This window comes from Bufo gargarizans, chromosome 1 (assembly GCF_014858855.1).
Source record: "Bufo gargarizans isolate SCDJY-AF-19 chromosome 1, ASM1485885v1, whole genome shotgun sequence".
In the NCBI taxonomy this organism is placed as follows: Eukaryota; Metazoa; Chordata; class Amphibia; order Anura; family Bufonidae; genus Bufo; species Bufo gargarizans.
Window position 1 is genome coordinate 272,764,052 of NC_058080.1, and position 9,514 is coordinate 272,773,565.

Consider the following 9,514-nt stretch of genomic DNA (forward strand, 5'->3'; position numbering starts at 1 on the left):
TCAGAAAACAGGATCAAATCACGGCTTAAACTTCCTACAGATTGCTAAATAGTATGAATCTGAATGAAAGCAACTAATTATACTACAGAAAAAACAGTAACGTTAGTGCTGAAACCTTCACATACTGTTGACAGAAAACCACAAAACCAAGAGGAAGTGTGGGTGAGTGGGGGCAGATCAGGTGGTCAGAAACCTCATGGTGTCACAACCCTTGCCTCATACGGATTGGCTGCTGGTGCCTGTGGATACGGTTTAAATTCTGCGAGAGCTGGCCCATTCCACAGCACAACATTGCTCCTGCTCGTCACACAATCCACTGCTGAATATTGGAGAAGAGCTCCTAGAGATTTGCAGCGTCATCTGTACTGCAGCCAAGGTAATACTTAGCAAAAGCTTTTCTGCTGCATAGCAATAGGCTAATCTAATAAGAGGAACCTATGATATTTTATTATACAAATACCTTTTATTATTTTATAGGAATTGAGCTGAAAATGAAAACTGCTGTGATCATCTTCTGCCTTATAGGCATGGCCTACACAAGACCTGTGAGTAACTCTATCCATCCTTATATGTTCCCCTCATCTTATACACTACAGTAATAGATTGAATGCATAGATATTAAAGTAAAAGCTTTAGTATGCTGATCAGTATTTTCAGTAAATTCTATGATCAGAGATTGTGAAACTGATTTCTTTATCATCTGCTCTGAGGTTGTGAAGCTATAATGACTGGAGTCTATAAGCACACGTATAATCTTAGATTAGGCTATAAACTATATAGAAAAAAGATCAAAGATATTAAAAAGAAAATGACTGACAATTGCTTATATCATATGCTACAAGGGAGGGTTTCCATGTTGAAGTTTCCTGATGCTGTTTTTAAAGCCAAGGGCAGGAGTAGAAGATGAGAAGTGAAGACTCAAGTCTTTTCTTTATACCATCCACACATAAGTTGGCATATTTTAGCTCTAGATCAATCTGCCTAACTTATTGTCAGCATGCTGGCAGCTGGTCTCAAAGATAAGATCACGCACCTCCCGATATGTTTCGCAGCAGTTGCGGGTTCGTCAGGGGGATAAGGGGTATATTTACCCTTTAATATACTCCTTATCCCCTGACGAAGCCGCAAACTTGTCGGGAGGGGTGCGCGATCTTATCTTTTAGACCAGCTGTCAGCATGCTGACAATAAGTTAGGCAGATCGATCAAGAGCTAACATAGGCAGGGAGAGTGTGTGATATTAATGGTGGCAAAGCGTGACTGCAGATAGATACAGTGTTGCAAACTTACAGCAACAATTAAAATAATCTATTTAGCACTAAACAGCGCCCTTCCACTTCAGGAGTATGTTTAAGAAATAGCTGAGGCACGGTTAGTAGCCCACTATTTTCAAGGTTGTGTACAAACCAACACAGTTACACGCTCTCCAGCAAATTGTACTGCCCCCAAAAGCTCAAAGATCGCAGCCAGGGATAACAGTCAAGCTTCAACAGACAGCTGATAATTTTAATTCCACTGGTTATTTTGGTGCACACATTTTGATTCGTTCTTATTATTATTATTATTATTATTATTAAAAGCTAAGTTTTAATTTTGGTTATGTGAGGATACCTAGTAGGATTTATCTGGTCGATTCTGACCATTGTGTATTCCAGGCTTATATTGTTATACAGATTCTGCAGACTTACGGAATGTATATATTCTAACAGATGTGATAATAGACAGTAGCGATAGTATGGACCTTGGCAAACATTTATTATCTAGGGGACGAATACTGGAACGCAGCCGTCTATGAATTTTAGCAGACAACAGTAACACTGCAAACAGAACTGAATTATAAATGGTTTTGTGTTGGTTATGGCTTATACATGTTGTATTGCTGTTGAATTTTCAGTCCTCAAGTGAGAGCCACAGCAAGTCTATATCAGATTCACTTCCAGATTCCTCTTCATCATCATCATCAGAAGAAAGATTTAGTACTGCCCCAACTGTGAATGGAGCAACAGTTCAGTCTATCATTACAGAAGATTTTGCAAGAGGAGATAGCCTGCGCCGTAGACGTGCAGTTAGAACGGTAAAGCTTTTCTACACATCAACTATAAGAGAAATATTATCTAATATGGTCCATTTTACACATAAACTATGAGATAAATATTATCTAATATGGTCCATTTTACACATAAACTATGAGATAAATATTATCTATTATGGCCCCTTTTACACATAAACTATGAGATAAATATTATCTATTATGGTCCATTTTACACATAAACTATGAGATAAATATTATCTAATATGGCCCCTTTTACACATAAACTATGAGATAAATATTATCTATTATGGTCCATTTTACACATAAACTATGAGATAAATATTATCTAATATGGTCCATTTTACACATAAACTATGAGATAAATATTATCTATTATGGTCCATTTTGAACCAATGTATACAGTTATCTCTCAGAACCTCACATGCGGCTTTTTACATCATACCAAATATACCGTTTTATAAGCGATATAAATAAGTAAAAAGCCACCAAACAAAAAGTATTATACTCAGTGCAATGCAAAATGTTGCATATTGAAGTCTATAGCCCTGCACACAAACTGTCTTATACCGTTTATTTATGTTACGGATCCAGCGCTGCTGCTTCAGCTCTCCCAGCCGGGTGATATAATGTTGTGAACATGTGATCACTGCAGCCAACTACTGGCCTCAGCAGTGCACTGACGAGGCTAGAGACTGGCTGCAATGGTCATGTGTTGTTAACGTGATGTCACAGCTGCAGCCGGTTAAACAGAGCCTGTCTGGGAGAAACGGAGAAGCAACACTGGATCTGCAAGGAAAGTATAGCTCTATTGTTTAGTTCACACCACACTTCCCAGCAGTGTCCAGTTTCTTACTGATCGATCAAAGGGGTTTTCTGGGATTTTGATATTGATGACCTTTCCTCAGGATAGGTCATCAATATCAGATTGACGGGGGTCCAACAGCCAGCACCCCTGCCAATCAGCTGGATGAAGGGAAGCCTACTTTCCATGAGAGCGCAGACTTTACTTTTTTGTTTACCTGCTCGCCACCCACAGTAGTTACAAGCCGTACCATTCATTTGAATGGAACGACACATTCTCATTCAAGTATAGAGGAGCGAGCTGTCCCATAGAAGTCAATGGGATGGCTTGTAATTACACCTGCTCATCGCACAGAGCGTGGTCTTCACTTGAACCTGCCGATCAGCAGGGTTGCCGGGTGTTGGACCCCCACCGATCTGATATTAATGACCTGTCCTGAGGATAAGTTCATCAATATCAAAATCCCGGGAAACCCCCTTTCAGCATACATGCATTATTTATTTGCTATTTTTGAAGCATGAAGTAACTTTCTTTTTCTCTTTGTTTCTTCCAGTCTTCAGAATCTTCACACCAGGTTGGTACTAGATTTTCTTTATTGGTTGCACCTACCATTATACAAAGCACAAATAAATAGCAATATACAAATTATTCATATAGATGGACTAGAAATCAGCCATAATGGCTGACTGCAGCAGGTTAAAGAGGACCTTTTACGGGTCCGAAGATTATTATTTAACTAGCAGGTTGTGCAGGGCATAGTGAAGTGATGTTACAGCACTTACTATTTTTAGCTGTGCCCCCGTACTGGTTTCCCGTCTGGTATATAAATTCATACCATCGGTACAGAGAGGAGGAGATGGCCCTGCTCTTCAATGGGTGTGATGCCCAATTGCAGTAGAGAGCGTCACAGCCAGGTAGAAGGTTACTGTTTTAGAAACAGGGCCATCTCCTCCTCCCTGTACCCATGGTATGAATTTATATACCAGGCGGGAAACCAGTACGGGGGGCACAGCGGCGAACGGAGCGGCACATAGGAAAAATAGTAAGTGCTGTAACATCACTGCACTATGTCCTAAACAACCTGCTAGTTATATGATAATGTCCGGACCCGCGAAAGGTCCTCTTTAAAGAGCCTTTTACATGGGGCGATGATTGCGCAAACCATTAGTTGTACAAACGTTCTTTTCTAATCATTGTCCACTGCAAACATTCACAGGAATCGATCGACATCTTGTGTAACTCGGGGAGTGCTTCAGACAATAGTGTTAACTCTATGAGAGGAGGTGGGAATGAGCAAACACACGTTTGTACAGACCCCTCACGATAACGGCAACATGCAACTGAAGCATCTCTCCAAAGAGATAGCCGTGGATTGACCAGTTCAGTCTGAATGTCCTGATGGGTTGATCCTCCATGCAGCTAATAGTTTACAGGCAGCTGATTAAGCTGACAGCTATTGTTCCCGACTCCGCCATACACATGTATACTCAGTTTAACCCAGCATACATGTGATTTCAATGGCAAGAGAGGAGAAAGGTCACTGTCCGACTCCTATAATCTTCTACCAGAACATTAGGATCAGGTGTTGAAATTCAGCTTGCCAAATCCTCCTTTTCCCCAAATCATCTGTTGGGGATGAGTTGAAAGTCCTCCCTACACATTAATAAGACAGCTGGCCCCTCCAAAATGGCAAAAATAATCTGAGTTGTATGGTGGGGTCCTTAAGTGTACAGATCTGCTTAATCAGCTGTGCTTTACAAACTAGAGGATCTCATGTGGTCCATGGGAATGGACATTTTACATGGATTTCAAAATACATATTCTTTTATTGCATCAAATATATTAATTTCCTGTTAATGACATGGCAACAACATTCTCAGAAACATGTATACAGTGTACATACTGGATTTCAATACAAGGGAAATTCATGTAGATTGGGGGAGAACATCCAAACTGTAGTCAGGTGTTGGCTATGCAATGTAAAATGTTGATAATGAATCTGATGCACTGTTTATTTTATGGATATTTTTATAGGACACAAACTCCATTGAAAGTATATCTGATTCATCCTCTTCATCAGAAGAAGTCAGCGTTGCACCAACTCCTGGGGGAACAACAATTTTACAGACAAGGGATAACTCACTTCGCCGTAGACGTTCTCTTGATCAGGTAACAAAATAAATTACTTTAAATATGGCACCAGGACTTTATTTTGTCTTTAAAAACATAAAGGGAGATTTATCAAAACTGGTGTAAAGGAAAACTGGCTTAGTTGCCCATAGCAACCAATCACAGTCCATCTTTCATTTTTCAAAGGAGCTCTCAAAAATAAAAGGTGGAATCTGATGGACAACTAAACCAGTTTTCCTTTACACCAGTTTTACAAAATCTCCCCCATTACCATAAGGATTGGTGAGCTAATCATCTTCCGTAGACATAAACTTTACAAGTGCAACAAGCAGATTTTTAATTTGGCTATACATATGAAAATTAAAATATCTAAATTAAAATCAGTAAAAAGAAAGGTAAAGAACACATTTTGGGTCCCTTCCCACAGGACCTGTGGAAGAAAATCATGCTTACCTTCTTACAGCCACTCAGTTTTGTTCCTTTGCATTTTGGTAGACATTTCACCACTGTGGCCAGTCATTGACTGCAGGGGCACATGTGACGCTTTTCTATGGTGGAAGTTGACAAGTGGGGACTGGAGTGCTGTTTGAAAGTTAGGCAACCCTTTTAAGGGTTAGATGGGTTGTCTGTATTTTTTAGAACCCCCATTTTAAAATACCCTACTAGGACACTCGTAGCTGAGCAGTTATCATTTGGGAATGCCATCACTTAGCTGGAGTTGAAGGTAGCTACAAAAACCTTCTCCATTTTTGAAGGACCTAGATAGTACGTTACACAGACATCCTATGATTTTCATAGTTACTGTGTAATACTTATGCATCACCTCAATTACTGCCAAGTTCCCCTGCAGATTTTAACTGATCACTGTGGTCCCAGCAGTGATTGGGGTGATCCATTTATTTTTTGAGAAAACTCAATAAATAAAATGGGAATATAAAAAAAATTCAAAACATGTTTTCCTTACATATGTAACTATAAAAATGTAAAAACATGAAAGTATGTTTTCTTGGCACAGGTTGCACATGGAAGTTCCTCGTCACATCATTCTGAGGAGAGTGTAACCACTGAAAGCACAAGTCGCCAGTCCCAACCACCTGAGAGTTCAGAAGAAGACAGCCATGAGCAAAGTACCAAGAAGAATCTACTACAAGAAATCCTTGGTACAACTACACCAGATCCAGACACATCTGAAGAGAGCTCAGAGGAAAAGACAACACCCGTATTCGAGCCCTGAGCACTTGACCTATCCTCATATTATTTTTGCTGTCCACCGTCTTTCTGTTTGTGTGAATGATTTGTGTTCTGTTCTGCCAATGTAATTATTCATTGAGTCTGCTCAGACTTTAGTTCATACAAAAATATGAACCAATGTCAGAGGTGCCTTCTCCCCACCATTCAGATATTTTTTTTTTTTTTTAAGTAAGGCTTTGTTTTTATCTGTGTTGGAGGCTTTTGTTGCAGAATCCATCAAAAATGGCAGGCAAAACAAGGCATACATTTTGCCTGGAAATATGATGAGGAAAACCGAATGGACTCTATTATAGTTAATGGGGTTTGTCTGGCACATGACTGATCCATCTTTGGTCAGAAAAAGGAAACAGAAAATTGGAATGCCCAACACAGATGTTAATGAAGCCCACAATTTACCAAGTTACCATTATTTTAATATACAACACTATTTTAAAAATCTTCTAAAATTGTTTAATATCACCACCAGAAGAGGCGCACCAAATTAATGTATACAAATGATGGCCTGCCATAAAGCGCTGCTGCTGTGCTTGCTCTGAGGGGAGCTAATTTAAATTAGGCATATAAATGTTTGGCTGCTGATGTGGAAATGAACACTTAGAGACTACTTCTAGAACACTAGGGACGTATGCAATTTCCAGTGTCTTGTGCATTGCAGAAATACCGACCTTTCTACTGCATGTATTAATACTTGATTGTAACTTGTAATTATCTGTATAGAATTAACTGCCTGTATGTTTTACTTGTGTTTTTCTAACACTCCCTCTATATCTCATTTATGTGAATATTCACATTCTGGTATATTTTAGTTGAAGGATAATAAACATTTAATCAAAATTAATATTGTGTTTAGCATTGATTTATTATTAAAATGCAATTGTCATTTATTTTATAATGAGACAGTGATTTAAAAAGTGCTTTTATATGCTTTATTAGAGAATTATGTTAAATTTGATTAGAAAACAAACTTAAAGTGGCCCTGGAAAAAATACTAAAAGTGGCCCTGTTTGTTAATTGGGTCTAAATTGATGGAATGCAGGGCCAGCAATACCATATTGTGACACATTATACCATCTCAACAGAGCCAAATACCACAGTGCATCACAAAATACATCCCCAAAAACTTCCACTGGCCGAGAGAAGGACCCCTAGGCATCGGCCTACTGAGAAATTTCCCTGTAAGGTCTATGGCCAATCCGCCCCTGTCTAGAGTGTTCCCTTAGCAACCCTCTGAGTGTTGTTAAAGGGTTTCTGTCATGGAAAAAATCATTATGTAGCTGACTGACATTAGCGATGTGCTACTGTCAGCAGTACATAACTGTATGTTTGTTAACGCCCTGCCTGCCGCCGTTCTCTTAAAAACAGACTTTTATAATATGCTAATGAAGCCTCTAGGTGCTATGAGGGCATTGCTGCAGCACCTAGAGGCTCGGTCTACTCGCCTTTTGGCACGCCCACATCCACTTGATTGACTTAATTCTTCTCCGCATCGTCCTCATAATCCCGCGCCTACACTGTCCCGTTTAGTATTCGGCGCAGGCACAGTGAGTGAAGGACGCTCTGTGATGTAATCGGTTCAGGGCAGCGAGGAAGCTGTCAGCAGCCGAGCGTCCTTCACTCACTGCGCCATGCTACATACCAATTTTTCCCATGACAGAAACCCTTTAAGGAAATTCTATTGAACACAGAAGACAGGTACTTGTAAGATGCAGATGTTCACAAATGTCCAAAATGCATTTTACTAGGAGTCCTTGCCTATCTGACTTGCTTCTGGCACTGAGCGCTGGCAGCCCATTCTCCTCTATCTGCAGCCATCAGCGCTTACACATAGGAACATGGTACACTTACTGCCAGCATTGATCACTCACTCCTTCTACTAGAGTGAGCTTGCAATGATTTAAAAAGTCTCAGTTGATAAATTTGGACGGAAACTCATTAGTAGAGATAAGTGACGTTTTCAAAAATTACATTCAGACAGTAGGCTTGGCTCCTGAGTTTGTCTCACAATAGATGGAAATAACTGACCAAATAACAGAAGTGTAACTCCGACTTACAAGTTAATATTAGCATCAGTTCTAATTTATCAGTGTGGAATTAACGTGCAGTGGCCCAAAATTCAAGTAGTGGCCCCGTGACAGTGGTGAGGGTGTCAGCAGTAAGTTTGTGTTGATGTCAATGTTTATTTTTTACCTTCTTCTGATCCATCAGAAGAATAAACCAAATCAACAACAATCAAACAACAGATCTTGTCTTTTGAGTATCCGCATTCACACAGTCAGTATTTGGTCAGTAATGAATCAGTATTGGTAAGGAAAAACAGAAGTGGATCCAAAACAGAGATGACACGTGAAGGAAATAATGTATGTCTTCTGTGTTTTGGACCCACTCCTACTTTTGGATTGCAAATCATGATCAAATTCTGATGCAAAATACTGACTGTATGATAAAAGCCTCATGCTCAATTTGCGTGAGTTTTGGTTATTTCCCTCTGAAATTAGCTTTATTTAGATGGGAAAGAAGTCCTGCATGCAGGACTTCAATGGCCTCTATCACAGTCAGTATTTGGCCAGTTTTTTGCATCAGTATATAATCAGTATTGGTAAGGCAAAAACAGTAGTGGGTGCAAAACAGAGATAACATGTGATGGAAATATTTGCATGTCCTTTGTGTTTTGGACCAGCTCCTGCTTTTGGCTTCCAAATCATGATCAAATCCTGATCCAAAATACTGAACATGTGATAGAGGCCTTCTGGACACTCATACGACAGGACCCGTTTTTTTTTTATGTTCCTCTGATGGATCAGAAGAACGTAAAAATAGATGGGGATATCAACACAGCCAAACAGGGACACTAGTGGCCCCGTCACATACTGGTGAGGGTGGCAACAGCATGAAAAGTCACAACAGTGGCCCCGTAACAGAGTGGTGAGGGTGGCCACAGCGTGAAGAATCATAATTGTGGCCCCAGAACAGAGTGGGGAGGGGGAGTAACAGCAGTGACAGTAACAGCACAATATGGTGGCAGATCACAGTAGGGGTAGATGGCAGTAGAGGAGGGTGACAGCACCAGAATAGTGGCAGCAGGATGTGGGCAGAAGTAACAGGTCATGTGTCACAATGTTCTGGTGTGGCAGCACACTACAGTCAGATCATTACTGCCAGAATGATCTACTCTGTTGTATCAGGCACCAGTATATGGAAATCCTGGTTGATCCAGGCCTGATTCATCTTAATAAAGGTTAGTCTCTCAACATTTTCTGTTGAAAGGCGATTTATCTTTGGG

The 9,514-nt window shown here is 40.0% G+C and overlaps 1 protein-coding gene across 1 annotated transcript; it reads left to right on the plus strand.

Annotated features, from left to right (window-relative positions):
• The first annotated feature begins 256 nt into the window (after window positions 1-256).
• Window positions 257-7,072, plus strand: LOC122944681 (flocculation protein FLO11-like). The gene is made up of 6 exons (XM_044303229.1): window positions 257-376; window positions 478-545; window positions 1,893-2,072; window positions 3,407-3,427; window positions 4,888-5,022; window positions 5,999-7,072. The coding sequence occupies exons 2-6, from the start codon at window positions 492-494 to the stop codon at window positions 6,215-6,217; spliced, it is 609 nt and encodes a 202-aa protein (XP_044159164.1). The 5' UTR covers window positions 257-376; window positions 478-491; the 3' UTR covers window positions 6,218-7,072.
• Window positions 7,073-9,514: the final 2,442 nt, after the last annotated feature.

Coding starts and splice junctions, on each gene's coding strand:
- LOC122944681 (XM_044303229.1), top strand. CDS start 492: ATGAAAACTGCTGTGATCATCTTCTGCCTTATAGGCATGGCCTACACA. Junction 3,428..4,887: donor CTTCAGAATCTTCACACCAG/GTTGGTACTAGA, acceptor ATATTTTTATAG/GACACAAACTCCATTGAAAG. Junction 5,023..5,998: donor GTAGACGTTCTCTTGATCAG/GTAACAAAATAA, acceptor TTCTTGGCACAG/GTTGCACATGGAAGTTCCTC.